This window comes from Varanus komodoensis, unplaced genomic scaffold, assembly GCF_004798865.1.
Source record: "Varanus komodoensis strain SLA01 unplaced genomic scaffold, ASM479886v1 scaffold1, whole genome shotgun sequence".
Lineage (NCBI taxonomy): Eukaryota > Metazoa > Chordata > Lepidosauria > Squamata > Varanidae > Varanus > Varanus komodoensis.
The window spans coordinates 35,661,879-35,684,602 of NW_025335268.1; the positions used below are offsets into that span (position 1 = coordinate 35,661,879).

A 22,724-nucleotide genomic window follows, 5' to 3' on the forward strand; every position below is an offset into this window, starting at 1 on the left:
GACTGAAGTAAAAGTGTTATCTCCTACTTTAGGCAGTATGCTGCCCTTGTGGCAACTGTGGTTGAGGAGAGGGCATGCATGCATTCACTCCCATTCCAACTTTGCCATATGAAGAGATTTTGAGGAAAGGAATATGACTTGAACACACCCTAGATTCTGGACAGTTATAATTGAAAATTGAGCCTCTCTTAGCACACTGAAGACAAAAAGTAAGATGGATGATGCCCACTCTTCTTCCCCACCTAAGTTAGTAAATGGCAAAAGGCAGAAGTTGTACGACACCTGAGAAATCTAAGGCAAACAGCTGGGCAAAATACAGTTATTTTCCCAAGCATCATAATAATTGTAAAGGATTTGGGCATGAGATCCACAGCTCTACACTGTTTATTTTGGCACTTGTGGTTTTGCCAAAATATTTAGGGCGAGAAGCTAGAGAAGAAAACCAGTCTCCAAGAAGCAGCACTAACATTCCTATTGAGGAATAGCTTAAATCTCCTTTGGAGAACCTCCATTCTAAAAAAGATTTAAGTATTTTCAGATACTTGTTCATCTCCAAAAATACATCCAACACTCTTTGTCAACTTGTCTGGAAAGCTCTGAGAACCCCATATCTCCATAGGCTTTTCATAATGATGGTTGTGAGCAAAGGTACAAGCTCTTCATTAATATCATTTTAGGCTAGAAAGCTGAGTACCAAACTGTATCTTTGAATCAGTGCCAAGTGTCATGCTGATCAATAATCTTTGGCTTAGCATTTAATGTTCCCCATTTTCACTTTCCTTCATCCTGTGCCTGTTTCTTCATATATTGTACTTATTAATAGTCTCAGCCTCTGGATAGGAAATATATCTATTTAATTGCTCAATGCACAATGCTTAGCTGCTGTATCACCACCACCATCACCACCACCACCAGGCAAGAGGCTTAGCAGAGCAAGATTTTTAATCCTAGTCATATTATTTTAGTATAACATATGAATCGCCTTTTAATATTAATTTGCACCATTACTGTTGCTTTTATTTTGGGATTGACTGGTATATCAACATATCAGAAAATACATAATTGACTATGTTCAGATGAACAAAAGCAAACAGCTTTGGATATATTAGTGGGGGTTGCCCAACTTCTGTTCAAACATTCTTATGTACAAGAAAGTTACTTATTCTTTGCCCTGATATACCGAGTGGGGAAGAAGGTTGGTTGCTGGAATCACCTGGAATGGGGTCCACTGTGCCTGCTTACAGCCCTCTTCTGCGCCCAGTATTATTGCCACTGGCTATGGCAGGTGAGGAAGAAGCTTGTTCACTGGATATGGAACCTGGCACATTCACTCATAGCACTCCTTCTCTGTCCTGCAGTCATTCTTTGCACAGTCAGACCTGATGGAAAAAGTTGTCAGCTGTGCAACTGGGGGGTCTGTAAGCATTTGCAGACTTCCCCTTGCTTACCCTGCTTTGCAGACCAGGCCGCACACGAGAGGAAACCTAGGGATTCTAGATGGAAAGATTCCAAAAGGATGCATCCCACCCTTAATCATAAACCAGTGATGAGAAAATATCACTGAATTGTATTTCCTCTGCATTTCTGAGGTGAACTGGTTCTTTTACTAATAAAGTTTGGTAAAGGATGCAATAGCTTCTAATCTGAGTAACTTCACATGACAAATTGCTTTCTACAAATGGGTCCATACCTAAACATCAGTAAGAAAAGGAATCAAAATTCATCAAAGATGTATTAAACTGGAGTTCCTCATGTCAACATGGCTGCATACACCTCACTGCCAGGCATCTAGGCATAACAGAAAGCACACCTGGTATTTGAGAAATGTATCACCACCACTTTTCAATGTATTGTTACATTTATTTGCACTTTTTGCACCTTCCATACTTTTCAAGAAGGGAAAGTAAATCCAGTTTCTAAGCAGTACTAAAAACACCTTAATATGATAAGTGGGATGTTTGCTACAAATAGAAACTACAGCCTGACCTAATTTACCCAGGAAAATGTGTTGCAGTTCACTTGTCTTTGAACAAGGAAGTGTGAAATACCTATTATGTAAATATTGTGCCAGATGCCCAATCCCAGATCATTTGCTCCAGAAGCATTTATTACAATGCATTCCAAGTGTAAAATATCCAGCAGCACAAAATATATATACCATACAATGCAAATAAAAATTGTCATATGGGACCATAAATTACTCACAGTATCATAACTGTATGACACAGATAATATGCTAACAGACTAGTTAGAAATAGAAGCAATACTAACATATAACCAACTTGTTTGATAAAATGAGAGCAGAAAGCCATCCTACCGCACAGTAAAAATGTTCTAAAGAAGAATGACAGCAGTCCAAGAGTAACTATGGGAATAAAGTCTTATTTGTAGCAAAGATGAATACGGAAAAAAAAAGGATGCTGAAGATCTATATAAAGCACTGTGGTGGCTTAATATCTATGTATAGGAATCAGATGTCAGCATCAAAGAAAAAAGTAGACAGCTTTGTACTGTTTATTTAAGTATCATTTTTGATAAAGCATGAGAGTCAGAGAGCTTTTCAGTGGACTCCAGGTTAAAGGGGAGTTTCAGACATGCTGGCTCTCTATTTATGTGTATTGTGCACTAGGGATTGAATTGGCATTACCCAGGTACCTTGGCTCAAATATTCATTCTTGTTTTGGAAGGCACAGCCTGAGAAACTGCTATGAACATTGTTAAGGGTCTAGAACAAGCACAGGAACTGTAAGATATATTTGTTCCTTTGTGATTGGTTTTAAAACGTCTATTCCCTGAAACCAGGAAAAACAAGCACAAGCTTGCCTGACAGGCATGCTAGTACCCAGCTGTCCAGTCCATAAGGATATCTTTAAGCTGAGTAGTTAAACGTCTGAACAGGAAAAATTGTCCAGTCTTGAAGTATCTTCAGCTTCCACACAGGACAACAAGTTCAAAGAGTGCCTGAACACCCTTCATGACACCCTTAAATCTTGTTTTTTATAACAAAAAGATACTTTGTTATCATTATCATTGTCATTATTATTAGCTACTCTTTATAGTCAGCAAGATATAAAATTAATCAGGAAGCAAGGAATCTGAGCTTGTTATTCAGTTGTGAGAACAAAGCAATTCCCTTTGTTTTAACCTATCCCAAGTATGATCCACTGAACTCTCCATTCCCTTTGTTTTGAATTTGGTAATAACTGACTTAAAGCAGTTGATCTTCATTCTTCTGTTTATGTATTTTCGTGTTGTTGTGTCTCTAAGAATCTTCTGTAGTCTAACTGGCTTTAATTTTTTTTCTTGTGACTCCCTCCTAACACAATTCTCCACTCTTGCACATAACCCATATTATTGGAACCACAGATCCCTGCTTTCCTGCCTCATTTACGCCTGATATACCCGAAGAGAAAACTTAAAACCCTGCTGGATTCTGCTGAGTCCAGAATCAGGTTCCTGCCAGTTCCATTCAACATGTTTCCCGCTCCATCCAGCCATTTCAGTGCCCCAGAGGGGATAGCAGCTACTAAAGTCTTCAACTGAACTACAGTTTTGAATATTATTGGAAACTAAACAGAAGTCCAACTAGGAAGACATTCCATCCAGGGAAATGGTGTTCTTATCTTCCATCACTGATAGAAGAGAATCCATCTGAATTTGTGAGTGGCATATAAATAAATAAATAAAAGCAATTTATAGATGTAGGGCCTATATTTTTCCATTTATGTCCCTGCAGCCCACATGTATCTTCAATACCAGACTTTTCTTGGTCACACAGTCTTTTAAACTTCTTCTCTGGGGCAGTCAGTGTGGGCTTGGGTAGATTCCAAGGGATGGTGGAGGACAGGAGAGCCTGTAGGAATGTTGTCCATGGGGTCATGAAGGGCCAGACACAACTTAGCAACTAAACAAAACAAACCATGGGCTAAGCTTCCTGGAAGATGGACTGCAGGAAAGAACCTCAAAGGCTGTCACGAAGAGAAAGGTTGTGATCTCTTCTCACTGATACCAGAGTGTAGGACACAGAATAATAAACTTAAGTTGCGACAATCCAGATTCAGGCTAGATATCAGGAAAAGTTTCCTCACTGTCAGAGCAATACAACAGTGGAACCAGTTGTCTAGAGAGGTTGGGGGTTCTCCCACACTAGAAACATTCAAAACGAAACTGGACTGTCATCTGAATGGGATGGTGTAAACTGATGACTTGCAACAACAGGATGTTGGATCCAATGGCCTTCTTGGCCCCCTCCAATTCTACTATTCTATGATTCAAGCAATGGGTTCACCTTACAAAGAAAGGAAAGGATGGACTTGGCCACAGCATGAAGAAGTTTATCAGGAGGGCTTTAAACCAAATTCTACAAGGGAGGGGGATATGCATAACATTAACTGATGAAGGATTATGTACTACAACAGTGAAGGAAACTAGTTGGACCTAACACTAATCTCCCAAAAATGTAGGTAAGAAGCCAGGGAATAATTCATGTGGCCTTAGAAGTGTATACAATGCCCAAAGTATGGGAAACAAAAAACATGAACTTGAATTCTTAGTACACTAGGACAAATATGACCTGACAACTAAAATATGACCTGATAACTTCCTCCAGTAGAAAGTAGAAGTAGGAACAAGACATACTGTTTACTCAACCTGATCCTAACCAACAGGGAAGACATAGTGGACTTAGTAACAGCTAAGGGAACTCTGAGGGAAAGTGATCATGACTTACTTGAATTCTCAATAATAAAAGTAGCTAAAACTAAATGTAGCCAAATATGTACTCTGGAATTCAAGCCAAATTTAGGCAATGATAAACAAAGTCCCATAACAAGCCACTCTGAAGGGAAAAGGAGACCAAGAAGGGTAGTATAGCTTTTAAAAAATAAGGTACAACTACAAACAATTCCCATAAGAAAAATGAATAGTAGGCAACAGAGGTAGCCAACATGGTTTCACAAGAAACTAAGAGATAATCTGAAAACAAAAAAGACATATTTAGGAGGTGGAAAAAAGGCCGGGCTACAAAGGAAGAATACAGGCAGGAGGGTCAGATGCAACTTTGCAACTAGCAAGCAAAAGGCAAGGAACAAAAAAGCCTTCTTCAAATATGTCCAAAGCAAAAGACATACAAAAGAGAAGGGAGTTCTACTACTCTCTGTGGATAGAACAGTGATAAAAATGACAAAGAAAAGGTAGAAGTGCTCAAGTCCTACTTTGAGCCAAGAGTCTTTTCTCAAAAGAAGAAGTACAACTTTTCTGATGAAGGTATAGTACAAGCTGAAGGGGCAGGATGGCAAACAAAGACTGACAGGCAAATGTTCAAAGATCTTCTAATTGGGCTACATGAGTTCAAAACTTCAGGCCCCAATGAACATCTTAAGAGTCATAAAATAGTTAGTAGATGAACTCTCAGAACCACTATCTATCATCTTTGATATCACTATCTATCATGGAAGACAGAAGTGCCAGATGACTGAAGAAGGAGGGCCAATACTGTCCCTATCTACAAGAAAGGAAAAGAAAGATGAACCTGGGAACTACCAACCATTTAATTTGACATCAATCCCTGGAAAAATTCTACAGCAAATTATAAACAATGTAGTAATTACTAGAAGCCAACATGGATTTCTCAAGAACAAATCCTGCCAAACTAATCTAATTTCATTTGTTGACTGGGTAACTTCTCAAATGGACTGTGGGAATGCAGTGGACACAATTTATCAAGACATTAACAAATCCTTTGACAAAATGCCCCACAACATCCTGATTACCAAACAAGCAAAAAGTGGGCTAGATAGTGCGACTATTAGAAGGACTTACAATTTGCTACAAAATTGGACTCAAAGAGTGCTCATCAATGGCACATTCTCCTCAATGGCACTGGGAAGAGATGAGAAGGGTTCTGTCCTGGGACTGGTGCTCTTCAAGAATTTTATTAATGATTTAGATGAGGAAGTACAAGGAAAACTAATTAAATTTGCAGATGACAAAAAGCTGGGTGGAATTGCAAATACCCTGGAAGACAGAGATAAGTTACAGGGTGATCTTCATAGGTTAGAATGCTGGACAGAGGACAACAGAATGAAATTGAATAGGAACAAATGCAAAGTCCTCTACATAGGACGTACATAAATACATACATACATACATACAACAGATTTAGACTAGACACCAGGAAGAATTGTTTCAGGGAAGGCACAAGAAGACACCTGTCAGAGCAATACAACAGTGGAATCTATTACCTGGGGAACTTGTGGGCTCTCCCTCACTAGATAAGATAGACTGGCTCAGGCACTATAAAACTGGAACGGGAGGCAAAACTGCCTGGATTTTGGAAAGGCAATCCACAGGACTATGGTCTTAAATTACTCACAATTAACCTAATTCCTATTTATTTCCACGGGTCACTTTTAAGTATGACTAAGTCTGGTTCTAACCCATTGTGTTTGATGTAGCATCTAGTGATATGCCTGCTGCAGCCCAGCTGGCATCACATCTGTCAACTTTTTGAGACCATATTAAGCCTCTTTTCTGAGGCTTACTTGGCCACCCAAGCTCTTGGGAGAGATTACCAGGTGTTTTGCAGTTACTCTTTTTGGTATTCCTTCTTACTGTCTGTTTTTGTTACCTATTTTAGCTGTTTTGAACTTTTAATATTTTTATGGTTTTATGATATATTATTGTGTCTTTATCTTATGTTTTTATGGACTGCGTAAACCACTCAGAGAGCTTTGGATGTGAGGTGGTACAGAAATGACATAAACAAACAAACTAAAACGCATCTGACAGCCATCCGAGTAAGATGGTGTAACTTAGTGTCCTGTAATAGTAGGGGGTTGGACCCAATGGCTGTCTGGCTCTAACACTACTATTCTATGATTCTGTGATTATATTATAAGAAAATGTACTTTTAGATGCAGAAAGAATATATCCTAAAGTGAATCTGTAGCATTTCCAGAAGCACTCCTCACCTTTAATATGCCTTGTGTTTCTGAGATGGTAAATACACATACATGTTATATCTCTTACAAATATAGAGAACCTATATCTTAAAATGTATATTTTCAAGTCATGTCTGAATACTTCAGATAAAACTACTGATTAATAATCAGAAATCTGTTTTCACACCTGTGTAATATTCTTGAAGTCAGCAAAGGTTGCCTGCAAGGTTACTGAAAAGGCATAATTTAGGAGAGGGTATATATTTAATACACTCATCAACAAATCAACGAAGGCAATACTTAAAACACTCAGTATGATAAAGGTTAATTGGCTTTAATAAAACTTCTCTATCCTTCCAAGATGTAAATGGTTTTAGTAGCCAGCAGATGGCAGAAGCAGAGGCTGCTTTGAATGCTCCTCATAGAAAGCTAGTATATTTAAAAATACAATATATAATAGCAATTTTTCTATCATACTTTCACATTTGCCTTTCACAGACATTTGTGAAATATGATAGATTTTTCACAACTATCTATCACCTCATTGAACCTTTACAAATTTATTACAGGAAGATTATTTTGGTAATGGCTGATTTCTTATCTATTTTCCTCACTGCTTCTCTCAGGCCTTATCCATTTCATTTGGATGCAGATATGGGCAGGGGCTATAGTTCAGTAGTAGAGCACTTTATGTGCAAAAATTCAGAGATTAAATCCCTGGCATCTCTAAACAGGGCTGGAAAGACTCTGTCTGAAACCCTGGAAAGTGAATGCCAGTCAGTGTAGACCATAGTAAGCTTTAAAGACATATTTTTATCCTTCCATTGTTATTTCAGCACTCTAATCAGAGTCTGAATTTGTAACTTTTCAACCCAGTGGATCAAAACAGAAGGCATGGCCAAGTGTCAAAGACTACCGACTCAAGATTCCAGATGGTGTTGCTGGTGGACAGTACCTTCGCCCCATGGCGGGTATATGTCATGGAGTGCCACAAAGTTCCATCCTATCTCCCAAGTTGTTTAATGAAACCACTGGGAGAGGTCAGCCAGAGGTTTGGGTTGATGAGTCATCGGTATGATGATGACACCCAGCTCTACTTCTGGTTCTCAATCTAGGTTAGATGGTGACTGTTCTAAACTGGTGTCCGGGTGGTGTGATAGGCTGGATGAGGGTAAATAAATCGAGGCTTAATTTAGAGAAGACAGAGGTGTTACTGGCAGGTGGACTGTCAATTCAGGTAACTGGGATTTGCTCTGTTCTGGATGGGGTTACACTCCTCCCTCCAAGGAGGACAGGGCACATAGCTTGGGAGTACTCCTGACCTGGAGATTTCCCTGGAATTCCAGGTGGCTTATGTGGGGAGGATTGCCTTCCACCAGCTGAAGCTTGTCCATCAGCTGCATCCATATCTAGAGAGACAGAGCTTGGCAACAGTGACCCATGCACTAGTAACCTCCTGTCTGAACTATTGCAATGTGCTTTATGTGGGGCTACCCTTAAAGACGATCTGGATACTTCAACTAGCACAAAACAGAATATCCAGACTATTGACATGGACTGATAGATGTGATCATTTAATGCCAGGCATGTACCAGATGTGATGAGTACTTACTGAAGTCCAGATCTGATGTAAGATGTTGACAATGACATAAAAGTCATAAATGGTTTAGGGTCTAGCTATCTAAATGAACACTTCCTTCAATATACACTTGCCCAGTCCTTATGATCTTCTATGGAAGTCATTCTCAGAAAACTCTCTTTGAAGGAAGGAAGGAAGGAGATCCTTCTCAGTGGTGGCACCTCAGTTGTTGAATATGCTCCCCAAAGAGGTTTATCAGGTGTTGACTCTGTATTCTTTCCAGCACCAGACCAAAACCTTCTCATTTCACCGGTATTTTAATTGTTTATTTCAATATACATCTGATTTAATCCTATTTTAATCAAGTACTGTAACTTGTCTTTATGTTTTTAGTATTGTAAACTGTCTCAAGATTTTCTTTAAAAATAGAAGGTATGGAAAAAATTAAAATAAATAAATGAACAAGATTTTAATTGAAATTAATAATTCCGTGTATTGACACATAGTACCTGAAAATAAAATTATCTTCAGACCGAAAACATCATTATTAACTTGTAGACAGACATAGTAATATTAGTCTTTAGGAAAGATTATAAATGGACTTGAAACAGAAATAGGAAAATAATCAACAAGTCAACAAAACAATATATGTGGTATAGGAATGGCATAAGAATGGTCTTAATATTATTAACAAAGCAATTCAGACTCCAGCCCAAAGTTAGTAGTATGGACAGGAGAAAAAAAAATCCATCAAAACAAAAAAGGCAAGTGATGCAAAAAGGCCAAGCCTACAATACTTAGAACGTGTGAGATTGACAGAAAATAAATGTAAAATCCATTCCACTGGTGATGAGTAAGCATAGAAAGATTAATGGTGTAAAATAAATGCCTACAAGGACCATTACAGGAGCACCCCAAGTTACAAACAAGTTCTGGTCCTGAGAAAATGGAAATTAATCTTTAAGTCAACTTTGTATGTAAGCCGGGTCATTTATACAGGAAGACCCTAGGTTATTAATGTCCGGGTAATGAATAACTTGTACTTTCAAATACAAAGACTGCCATATACTCTATATGAATATCTCTACAGAAAAGCTGTTAATATCTCTAGAGATCTACACAACATGTTTGGCGATGCGTCATCAGTTGCATGTATCTCCCTAGAGATATCCGCAGCTTTTTCTAGAGATATTCAGGGCTTATTGCTAGATATATTAACAGCTTTTCTCTAGAGACAGAGATTCACTAGAGAAATTCACGGCTTTTTGTTCTGTGCCCTTGGCTTGAGTATACCCAAGCCAGTGTGTTTTAGGACAAGTAAAAAGTAAAGGTAAAGGTTTCCCCATGACATTAAAGTCCAGTCATGTCTGACTCTTGGGGGCAGTGCTCATCTCTGTTTCCTAGCCAAGGGAGCCAGCGTTTGTCCACAATTTCCGTGGTCATGTGGCCAGCATGACTAAGCACCACGGTGCATGGAATGCTGTTGGGCCTCAAAGATGAAGCGAACCACAGCAACACAGCTTCTGGGAAGGGTAGAAACAGAGGTCCCCAGATGACTTTTACCAACTCCTCTGTTGTTGTTTCAAAGCTTGAAATCCTGTTTTTATTTGTAACTTCATAATCCATGAGATAGCATTAAGCTTAACAATACCTGATGATGGAGATGGCCTTGGTGCTGGAGACTCAGGGTCTGATTGTGCTTGGGGGTTGGGGGGAGTGGGAGGGTGGTATTACCACTGCAGGCACTTCTTTGAAGCAGGCCTCAAAGGTTGATTGTACAGCCATTTTCTTTTTCTCATCATAAATGGCCTTGTAGTAGCTGAAGCCCTGGTTACAAGGGCAAATGCTAAAGGAGAACTCGATCAGTATTAGCATGTCCATACTATAGTTGGGGAAATCATGCTGAACTGACAGGGGAGGGAAAGGGATCGGGGGGGGGGGGGGAGAACTTGTCTCAGTAGAATTTATCAGGCTTGATCACTTTCAAAGTGGCCAACAGACCTGCAAATATTACCCAATTCTATAAAAATAAAGTTCTGATTATTTTCTCTGTTTTTGGTTTAGGTTTGTTTGGAATTGTGGTATTTTTTATTATTATTATTATTATTATTATTATTATTATTATTATTATTATGGTTTACTGCAAATTAGCAAAGTAACTCAGAAATATATTCAGAAAATGAACAAATAGAACGAACAACATAAAAGTGCTCAAAATGCTTCATATTCATGATCTTGTTATAATCTACGCAAGAATGACAGTAGGCTAGTTTAAGTCTGTAAGAAATTGATGTAAAAGAATGTTTTAAACTTTAAGAACTGTCTTTTGTTTCTTTACAATACTGCATCCCCACACACGCACAAACATACAAATTCTCTCTTCAGTATCTGTAGTTTATTATTTCTGTAATAGTTACAATGCTGTATTGTGTTTGAAATGTTTTAGTGTATATGGAAAGTGTTTTATATGTATAGAAAAGGAGACCCATGAAGGTGGAAAAACTGAATATCTCTAGTCCCTACTGCCCAAACTCACAAGAGCCTCCTCTTTGCACCAAGGAAAACCCAGAGAGATTTCCCTCTCTGGAAGGGCAGGGCAGAAAGGCATGCTTTGGAGGCCTCCCTCTCTATCCATCTGCTTTCTCTCTCTATGGTGATGACAATTTCCTGCAGTAGGCCTTTAACTTGAATTTTTAAATGAATAAATTTTATGGCAGTTCATTCATGAGTTGTGTATAACTCAGACATTCATAATAATGGGACTGTCTGTTATTCCTGTCATAAGCAGGGATAGCCTCTTCCAGTCTTGAGGATCTAAATTATGAATTTTGGAGGCACTTGCTGTTGGTGCTTAAGAACTGTTGTTCCTCATTGGCCATACCTACATTGGCATATTGTGGAGCCACACAAACACCCACTGAAAGTATATGCCGTTCCCAAATCTGCAACAAACATGGTAGCAACAAGTTTTCAGAACTCAGCATAGCAACAAGTTTTCAGAACTATGCCATAGCATCACCAGGGATAACATTTTTGGTGATTGCTAGCTTATTGTTGTGTGGAATGTTGATATATAGAGCTTCTATCCATGACTGTCACATGATGTTTTTGGAAAACCAATGAAGCAGTGGTGTTCTGCAAATGATTAACAGTGTTGATAATACAGGTCATAAAGATACAGTATATATCAAACAACCCTGTTGTCTGAAAGCCAGTGCCCAAGACATGTCCAAGATTATCCGGTTTATAATTTTGGGTAGCATAAAATTAGCCCAATCAAAACAGCTAGGAAGCCTGTGCACATTTCCTCCTGCATTTCTATATAACATTTCTTCTGTAGGTCATATCATTCCTCCTAGTATCCTGCACAGTTTGAGATTTTAAGGGAAATGATGCTGCTGGCTCACAATCTCATGACAACTGAATCAGTGCACTTTAAAAAGTCCAGCCATCAGAAGTCCATGAACAACTTTTCTTTCTGAAGCCCAAGAAGAACATAGTTGCTGTGCTAGTTGACTAGTGGTATACTGGAAGCATTTTTGTTAGGTCATAGAGAGTGGAAATAAGTCTCCAAATCACTGCATAACTGTATTGAGCATTACCAGAGTAGAAAGACTCCCTGGCATTGAACAGACTTTTCCAGTTGGTTCAGTTATGAGTATATAAATTAACAATATGACCGATTGAATTAAGGGTATTAGTAGCTATTCTGATAGCTTGGATTTCTCCTTTTCCTGAAGTAAAGAACAGTATGTATAGTAGAAAATTTATTTTGATTTTTAAAAGATCAGCCATGAGCTCGTATGGAAGGGTGGCTTTATATGTGAGACTCCACAGCTAGCTTTTTATTGTGCTCCATTATAACACATTTTTTTATTCATCATACTCTGTGCAGTACATAGATTGTAGTGGACTTTTTACTGATGTTTAGCATGAAACTGCTGTTGTCCACATGCATTGGATCACCTTAATTGTTTGAATTGTATAGTAAGACTATATGGGAAGGGAAAAATGCATTTACTAATAAAAATACTATTACTTCCTTTTTTAATCATGTAATGTGTCTAAAAAGGTTATACCTGTGCATAACCACAGCCCAGTAATGTCACTGGAAGATTTGGACAAATATCAAATTTATAATTACCCTTTGTTTATTCTGTGATTTTTAAAGTTATCTTGGGTATATGTACATACATCAGGAATGCAGGCAACTAGAAACTGGTTACCAATGAACTCTAATGAGATGGATACATAGGTAATATAGAGTGATAGTGTATCCATGAGATAAGAAAAATATGAAGGACTGCTTTGTTACTTTGTTGATTATGACCTACAAAGCCCTAAACGGCTTGGGTCCTGGCTACCTGCACGAGCGCTTACGTCCGTATATGCCCGACCACCCTTTGAGATCTGCGGGAGAGTCCCTTCTCCGGGAACCCTCCATGAAAGAAATTAGGAGAGTAAGTACCCGGAGGAGGGCTTTCTCTGCGGTGGCGCCCAACCTATGGAATTCACTCCCCAAAGAGGTCCGCCTGGCACCGTCGTTACTGGTTTTTCGGCGCCAGGTAAAGACCTTTTTATTTAAACATCATTTCAATTGTTAAAACATATGATCTGGCCTGGGCAACTTCTTCTTCCTTCTCTTTCTCCTCCTATATTTTTATTTTATACTGATAATTTTAATTTTGTATTTGTAAATCAATGTATTTTTTGTATTGTTATATTTAATGGTAATTTATTATGTACTATTGTATTTCAATGTATTTTATCATGTTGTAAGCCGCCCCGAGGTTTCGGCAAGGGGCGGCATAGAAATGTTATAATAATAATAATAATAATAATAATAATAATAATAATAATAATAATACTTGGTTTCTTTCTTCTGATCTTTTACCAAATGCAGTCTCACATCTGTAAGATTTGTGGACATTAAAGTGATTGCATATATGCACATGATGACTCTTTTTAAAGTTTGCTTTCTTTTTTTCTGAAACATGCGTGAATGTTATAATTAAAGGCGTGCATGTTCATAATTAGAGTAATATAGACATCTGTAATATTTTTAAAAATCCTCTCAGGTGCCAATTAAGTCTAAGGCTTCAATGCAACATTTGCATGTTATGGCACACAAATAAAGCTCTAGATGAACACTGTTCTACTATTTCAAACCAATTGGAAGGTACATTATACCCACAAGGAGATGTAGAGTGCGTAAGCACTTCTTCATTAAGTTCAATATTGGCTAAGAGCCACACACACAATGGGGAAGCACTCTTGCCATGCCATCAAAAAAAAAGTCAATGAAGAACCTCTTGCACATATGTAAGCTCCACATGAGCATCACAGCTCACTGCACAGTAAGAAATCCATGGGCTGGATTAAGAATAAACATATAGAACAACTGCTCAGATTAAGTGAGATCATGATGGGGCAACATTCTTAGGTTTGTTCATGGTTTTCATTTTCATTTTTTAATTTTTATGGTATTGAAACATGCTTTAAACAGCCTGTGTTTGAATATAAAATAATTTGGGGTTATGGCATTTATTCTATGGAATAACACTGAGATGTAACATCTGAAAATCAAGACTGTATATTATTATTATTATTATTATTATTATTATTATTATTAATTACATAGAAACATCTATGAGCATCTTGATTTACTTATTATATTTATACCCTACCTTTTTTCTTGCAAGGGACTCAGGGTGGCTTACATAACCCTCCTCCTCCTCCCAATCACATCCTCACAACAATCCTGTGTCTGTGACTGGCCCAAACTCACCTAGTAAGCTCCACAGTTGAGTGGAGACTAGAATTCAGATCACCTGAGTCCCAATCCCAACCTCTTAACCACTATACCATACTGGTACTTTACAAAGAATGAGAGAAAAGGTCCCTGCCCTTCAATCTAGAGTAATATAAAAAAGGGGGGGGTAGTGAGTGTAGATAAATTAAGGGTGGGGTTAACAAGGGAGAAATGTGAAGCTGCATATACTTAGGATTAGCTGTTGTTGGGCATAGTCACTATAGGAATTAGGGAACTGTGGCAAACTTTTCACAGAAAAGGTGGAATTGGAGGAGTGGTGATAACATACCATTAGCTTTCCAACATTAAATTAATTTCTGTTTCAGCCTTCAGTGCTTCAAAGTACCTGGTATGTTTTACATGAAACACATAAAAATTCACCTCCGAGGGGGAAAACATGTTACAAATTGCCCCTCTACTTATGATTAGAATACTGCATATGTGAAACACAACAAGACCAGAACATAGCTATCTGCCATAAATTATTTTAAGTCAGTATTTTAGGTATACAAGAAAAACACAGGTAACAATTCTATTAATTCTGCTATGCAATATGTCAGGGTTGGCCAAACTGAGGCTCGGGAGTTTATTTTGCCGCTTGTGGCCTGTTGCCATTGCCCACAGGTGCCTGCTTGCAGCTCTCAAATACTGTATGTGGGTCTTCCATCGACTAAATCTAGTCACACCTGCAGTGTGTGTTCATATCATACCATTGCTCATGCTTTTTCATAACAAAGGGTAGGTTACCAATTAAGAATAACAGGAAACTAGGAGACCACTGATTAAAATATCTTGGTACTAGTTCTTATTATTGACTACAAAGAATACAGCTACACAAGCAATTTATCATCAATTCACAATGTATTGCAGGATATGGATAGTCTGGATAGAAATAGTTACTGCTCTACCAGTTTTCTAAAAGTGATTTAAAACAGGCAAGATGAAAAAGTTAGAAATTCATCTAAATGTCATCATGCAAACTGATGAATACCTTCCGTCTGAATGTTTCTACACCTGCAGCTTTGTGACAATTTGTGTAAGCTATTTTTTAATATATTTTAGAAACTATATGTAGCTCCTTTTCATAATGAACATCAGAAATTCAGTAACTGAAAGCACTTTTCTTTTTAATATATAGACTGCATTTCAAAAATCGTATCTCAGCTTATTATTCTCTGATCTCTTTGTTTTTCCTTTTGTGGTGGGCTATGATTAAACCAGAATGGCTATGTAGCCCCAGTTCACTAGAAGAGAAACCAGAAGGAACCTATCACAAAAGGGTAGGGCTTTTCTGAGGGCAGCCAATCGGAAAGAAAGATGAAGAATGCTCAGGGCAGGTTTTGTCAGTTGGGAGTTCAGGAGCTCAGAAGATGGAAGGGTTTGCAGTTTTTGATGCTTTGGCAGACTGCCTGGGCCTAATGATCTGATCCTGTGGAGAGAGAACCTAAAGAGGACAGAGGTAAGTATGCAACCAAAAGAAGGTGAAAAAAAGGAGAGAAAAGAAAGGAGAATAGAAGGAAAGCCACTGTTTCTCTCTGTCTATTGAGACTATTGGTTTCCTGACCCTACTTGTGATTTCACCTGGATTTAATTCAAGAGCTCTAAGAATCATCTAACATGAGGGAAGGGGAAGATCCGCCAGACTATATAGCTAGTAATCTATCTTAATGTTCTATTGAGTTTCTGAGAAAGGGATACATCTCTAATTAATTAGTTTTTTCGTTTCGTTCAAATTGAGAAACTTCGATTACCAGCTTTAGAACAATCAACTTCAGGCTTCCTCATTTAATCCCTGATAGTTTATGGGGACTCCATGTATGGGCCAAATCCTTGTTTAGCCATACACCACTTGTTTTGTATGGACATGGTATTCTTAAAGTGATATTCAGACATGGTAGTCTGCCTACATTTCACATTTCCTTTTAGCAGAATAGAAGAAAACTCAATCACTGATGCACTTATTTCAACTGAATATTTAAAAATATAGATGAAAAATGAATTATATAAATTTAAACCAGTTTTGTTTAACCCTTGGAATACGTGGTGTGAAAAATTCAAGGTCAGCTCTGGCTACTTAAGGCAGAAGTTAGGTGGCTACATGAAAGCAGGAATGATGTCTGAATAGCAGTGATGTGATCAATTCCTTTTCTGCAAGTCTCAAGCCTTTACTTTCAAGTCCAAGTTGAGTCTTAAGTCACTGAAAGAAATATGAGTCAAGTCTCAAGTCTCAAGAGCCAACACACCTGCCCCTATCACAACGTCTTGTCCTTCCCTCCCAGTACCTCCCTCATGCCAAAAAGAAGAGCTGAAGCCTTGCTATCCCTTTCCCCTATCACAACCCCCTCCTCCCTTCTCCTGCCTCTGTCTCCTTGAAACTCCCTCTGTCTGATGTGTTCATGCCTGCACACAGGATAGCCTGCTGCAAGTAAGCCCTGGAGTGACTTGGTTGTAAAAAATGTAGAAATCTCACGTGGAGTCACTTGCTCATTGCTCTGAGACGAGTCCGATTTGTTGCTGACATGACCTGAGTTGGACTTGGGAGCAAGTCACTTGAGTTTAGTCCCCAGTACTGCTGAATAGTCAATACATACTTCTAAAAATTGCCCTAGCATGGGAAGGGGAACTCTTCTGGCAGCAACAAGTAGTGGGCCAGCAACCAGAAGGAGTTTAAGATTTGGGCAATGGAGTGAAAAAGCCTATCAGGCAGGATATAGAGCTAGGTTGCAATGGTGTACAAATGGCCGAAGAGCTACCTGAGTAAATCCAATGATAATTCAAAGCTGCAGGGGAGAAATGACTGACTGTGATGCTATGCCGATACTCTCCACCAGTGCTGGTACGGGCATTTGCATCAGGGCTAGCTTGAACATTTCGAAAAATGCTACTTCCTTTGCACCAGCCACCAATACTGCTGAGATTGTTCAGAGCTGTGTAAGCAATCTAGTAAGATACAGCAAATCTACAATAAACTGGGAAGCATCAGTTTCAACCACTGCTTGTAAAAGATATACGGATAACTGAGTCATGTTATTTCCTGGAACCCCAGGTATGTCTGGGACTTTCCAAGACTAATGCTAATATTAGGGCAAGGGAAGTATCTCTTAGGAATACAGGAAGTTGTCTTAAAATCAATCAAGCTACTGATTCATCTAAACCTATACTGTTGACACAGACTGGCAGTGGCACTCCAGAGTTTCAGGCAAGAGTTTTTTGAGCTCCAGCTGAAGATACATGGGAGGCTTTTGCACACTGGACATGTGCTCTACCACTGAGCCATGGTTCTAACCCCACTGGACTATGGTGGCTGCAATTGATTTGTGGAATGCAACAGATTTAGATGCTGGGGATTTCACATTGTTTATGCAAACAATACTATAAGGAACTGAAAAAGTTACTAGGTTTTTCTTTAAAAAGTCATGGGGAGAAATCTTACTCAGGTTTACAGTATAAATACTAAAGGCATAAGAATGGAAGCATTCAGAGCTGTGAAATCAAAACCATAAAAAACAAAAGTATTGTTATAGTTAAAGAAGCCTCAAACTGCATTCTGTGAAAAATTAATCCTAAAGCAATTGCATATGAAACATAAAGTACTTATCTATGCAAGCAATCCATGCATGCTCCTTCCCTTTTCAAAGCATTTACCACATGGACTGACTCCTCCACATACAGCTTTAGCCTGCCAGTAGTGTGCCCTCCTGGGTCATTGTATTGCTAATGCTATACATGAATGGGTTGATGCATGTACTAAGTGCATTTAAATCTGATGGGATGGAAATGAAACATTTACATGGTAAGCATTTTAACCATGGCCTGTGCCACATATAAATTGTGCCTAATACCATTGCCTGCTTGCAACTCTAACCATAAAACAATAGCATAGCTTTTTCAGAATGGGTCAGGCAATGAAAGCTATTGGCTACAATAATCTTCAGTAATACTTCTGTTTACTCAGCTAGCATGAAGGATTATGGAGATGAGTTCGCAAGAGCTGACCCTCCAGGTTTATTAAATATTCAGTGAATGTTCTGTATGCATACTGCGTATTAAATAAAAACTAGAAAATGCTGCAGAATACCATATGTTAAATATTTCAAAAAACACTGGAGCAGCTCTATTTATTTTTAATAATTTATTTTAGATCAGTTTATCAGGTATTACAACACAATGAGGGTACAATAGTAAATCACACTGTCATAAAGATTTAGTACCTCTTAAAGTGTTAATGTGGATTGTTTCCCAGAGTTAACAGAGTTAATTCTGTGCCTGGCTTTCCCTTATGATTTTTGAAGTTTGTTCTTTTCCTTCTGGTTGTTCTACCTTTAAGATTTTATTTATTTATTTATTTATTTATTTATTTATTTATTTAGGAGACTTCTATGCTGCCCCATTCGCCGAAGCCTACAATTTTGCTACAATTATGATTTTTAGAAGTATTATACCATATGGATATTCATCAGAAGGATACTCATGGTTTAGGCTCATGTTCTCAGATTCCTACTCCTTTCCTACTAGCCATTTTCTCTTCTCATTAGCTTGCTGTATAGCCTACACACAATCTGCTTTCCTAGTATCATCTGCTACTCCATACGCTTACAAATGAGATCAATACCATAATGTTCATTAGCCATACTTTTACAAATAAACTAACCGAATATTTGAGAAAGTATGCCTAGAACCTTCACAAGATTTTTAGAGTAACCGGTAATTCAGTATCATATAAATATGAACTACAAATCTAGTCATTCATCGACTTCCTCATAAACCAAAAATGGCTATCAGGATAGAAACTGCATGATAAATGTTGACAGACTCCAGTACGAAATAAAAATGTTATAAAATAATCATATTTAAAAGCTGCTAGCCTTCTGTTCCTATAACTTTTTCTTTGTGTAACTTGATTCACTCAACAGAACTTTATTTAGAAAATAAGTGCAATGCTTTCAATATAAAATGTAATCTTCAGAGTATTTAGCTCAAGATGTCATTTGGTGGATGTGAAACAGTTTCCAGATTAAAAAAAAGTCTTATGCATGATCATATCAACCATCCTCTATTGATGTCACCTAGGAAAGCAAAACTGCATCAACTACAGACCTTGAGTCCAAATGAAGCATCCTCCGAGGCCAAGACTTCAACCTGAAATTATAAGGAGAAATATCATTTCAAAGGTAGTCACTTAAAATAGTTCTGACCACAACACCAGAAGCTATGGAGAAAATATACAGTAGAAGACATGGCAATCCTCTAATAATCCTGTAATATAAGACAGTGCAGAATGGACTGTACCAAGCTATGAATTATACATACTGTCAATGATAGAATCAATAAGTTTCCTTATTGACAAGGTGGGCAAGTGGGTCAGTGTGAACAATATGAGTTCTAACCTCAATAAAGGGGGAGGAGGGTTTAAAATGCTGCAGTTTTTCACACTATACTTAAAATGCCATCATTTATGCAATATCTTTATTCCACAAAAGGATGCTGTACTGTTCTGAATAGAGGGAAGACTAAGCACATCAGGAAAGTAAGCGGGTGGGTGGGTGATTAATATACCTTTGTTGGCCTCCATCTTTAAATATTTTAAAATTAAGTGTTCAAAACAATACATATTCTTTCAAATATCTGTCACTAAGATAGCCACATACTGGAATGAAAATTATGAATTCAAGTTGTTAATCAAGTCAAATCCCATCAGGATCTTTTGTGTTTTCCATACTCATGGCTTCAAACACTTGCTTTTTTGTAGGAATGTAAGCTAGTAGAGAGCTGGTTGCACAGGAAATATCTAAGTATATTTCACATGGATAAGAAAATGCACCCTTCCTGCTATTTACACAGCAGAATATATGCATTCAGAATGTTAATGCCCAGTCTTCCTCTCACACTAAACAAATCAAGTCTCACTGTACTACTTACTGAATTGGTCACTGAAAGACATAATTATGAAGCACTGTACCAAAAGTGCTACGAACCTCACTGCAACGTACTACTTATAATTTTGTGAAATTATCGAAGGAAATGTTGCCTTTGTGAATTACCCTTAATGCCATTGTGGTGTAAGACCTGTAACACTCAAGTAATTAACTGAGCTCCCATACCAACCTTTCTAGAATTGTAGTTCACTTCTTGAAGCAGTCCTCCATTTCTTGATTCCTTAGATCCCCTGAGTATGCTTTTTTCTTGCCTAAATTGGTAAACTCCTGATTCCAATTTAGCCTGCATCCTTAAACCATTTGCTGGCCACCAGGCAACATATGGAAGAACTGGTGATCTCTCTACTGTATTTTCCTCTTTTCCTGCTTTTTTAAAAAGACCTATTGCAATTAATTCCCTCCCTCCCCTTGTTTCTCAGAAGCCAAAAGCCATGCTGCACAGTCATGCCACCCACTCTATACACCCCTTTCCTCATATTCTTTCTAAAAACCTGGGAAGCCTCATAGTTAATGATTTAAAATGCTATTTGTTATATTCTTCCCAATAAACTTGATTTCCTGGAAAGCTTTTGACTTGATTTCTATTGCCACCTAATGAGGGTAATTCACTTCCCAGACATAAAGATACTAGTTAAGTATCTTGGAACTCAACATTTTGGCTAAAAGAGTATTAGTAGGGAATGAAACCTATGTTCTGGCAAAATAAAGGATGTAACTGTACTATTCTATTCAAAAATCCTGAATAGAAGTGATGCCCAACTACATCAAGGTGTTTGCGCTCTATTGTCCTTAGTAGAGTATTCTTTCTGCAGTGGTCCTTGTGAGGACTCCACAATGATAAATTTGGGGCATGGCTGTTGAAACAGCAACTTGGATTCTGTACATATTTTCAAGCCCTCTAGATGGAGGAGCCATAGATGCAGGTGACTTCGTCTCCTGATGGATTGTATCAGGTAAGGTCAGGAGGGGTACGGTGCCTGGGCTGGTGGTTTCTGCATATACCCCTTTGAACATAGAGCCTTTTGCTCCACCTGGGTCCTGGTGAAGATTGAGCCCTAGGCTATAGGTCCATCCAAAGGACATGGTTCCAACATTTTCTGAGGTCCTTGGAAATGCAGAAAAGATCATAGGAGGGCTGAGATGGACCTCATGAAAGGTCACAGCACTGGTCCAGGGAAAAGAGTTCTGAGCTTGAGGTATATGGTCCCAGATCCAAGTGCATGAGTTCAGTGAAAGTTGCATATTGAGGTTTGTGCAACAGAGAAACAGAGTGAGTCAGAAGGGGCCTCCTGGGCCATCTAGTCTGACCTCTGGCTCTAGCTGGCTCAACTCATGACATGCCCACCATGTGCATGTCTAGCCTATCCTTGAACACCCTCACCAATGGGTCCTCAAACCACCTCCCGTGTTCTGATGTGGGATTGTGGGGAACACTGGATAGGTGGAGAACTAATTGGATCTGAGAGGACTCCAATGTGCTTAGTCTTGCCCAAAATTAAAAGATGTCTGGAGCTGCCTGTAGAAGTTGGTCTTGTACTCCTGCCTCTAGGGAGCTGTAGGTCACCGAAGGCTACAGTCCGAATCAGCAACAGGGGAGTAAGACTGGTACTGGTGTCTGTTGGGCTCAGAAGGTTGATGCACACATGGGATTAGTGATGGTGGAGAGTCATGTTCTTTCTGCTGGCATACTGGAGATGACAGCTCTCTGTTCTTGATTGCTGAGAATGAAGTACCTGGAGCTGACTGCAAAGGCTGCATTGAAAGCCTTTTTTTAAGAGTAGAAGAGCGGAAAAAAATGGGGAGAAAAACTGGAATATGGAGAAGAATGAGAGGCTATGCTGAAGATAGAGAAAGCAGAGGAAGAACTTCCCAGTGCACTCATGATGGTGGTTGAAGAAGAACCGAGGTCTCAGTGGGAGCTCCTCTTCGCATGCTCGTCATGCCCAGGGGTTGAGCTCCTGCTGAATACTAATCAGCTTTGGAATCTTCCCTCATGAGCTCTACACAAGCACACAGAGCCCATAAGTGTGATGCACAGAGACCCCAAAGAAGAAAGCCAGATTCCATTGGGAAGCAGTTCCCCTAGCTAGAATTTGCATCAGGAACACACTTTTCTTTGAGCTAAATTCTCACACTGTTTCTGTTCCAAAAGGGATAATTCCTCAAAAAATAGAGGAAGGAATGTTGCCCGAGCTGTGTTTAGAGAGAGCAAGTATGGTAACAATACTTAGAACAACGCACAAAGAGCCAGTGTGCTGCAGTAGCTAAGAGTGCAGGGCTGGAACTCAGGACATGAGATTCTAGTTCCCACTCAACCATGGAGCTAACTGGGCGACTTTGGCTCTGTCACAGACTTTCAGTCCATCCTACCTCACAGGGTTGTTGTGAGGATGAGAGTGAGAGGATGAGAGCCAAGAGGTTACCAGGGTATGGATTACTGTTGCCAGATTTTGCCT

At 38.8% G+C, this 22,724-nt stretch overlaps 1 protein-coding gene across 17 annotated transcripts in view; it reads right to left on the reverse strand.

The window, feature by feature from the left end:
- The window catches only part of ARID1B (AT-rich interaction domain 1B), a 496,963-nt gene that overhangs the window by 176,829 nt on the left and 297,410 nt on the right, over positions 1 to 22,724 (reverse strand). For 13 of the 17 annotated variants that reach the window (XM_044422260.1, XM_044422224.1, XM_044422211.1 and 10 more), the window contains one exon: positions 19,430 to 19,471. The exons of the other annotated variants lie outside the window; for them this stretch is intronic. In XM_044422260.1, coding sequence (XP_044278195.1) covers positions 19,430 to 19,471 — 42 coding nt within the window. The remainder of the gene's footprint in view (positions 1 to 19,429; positions 19,472 to 22,724) is intronic. 17 annotated transcript variants of the gene reach the window in all.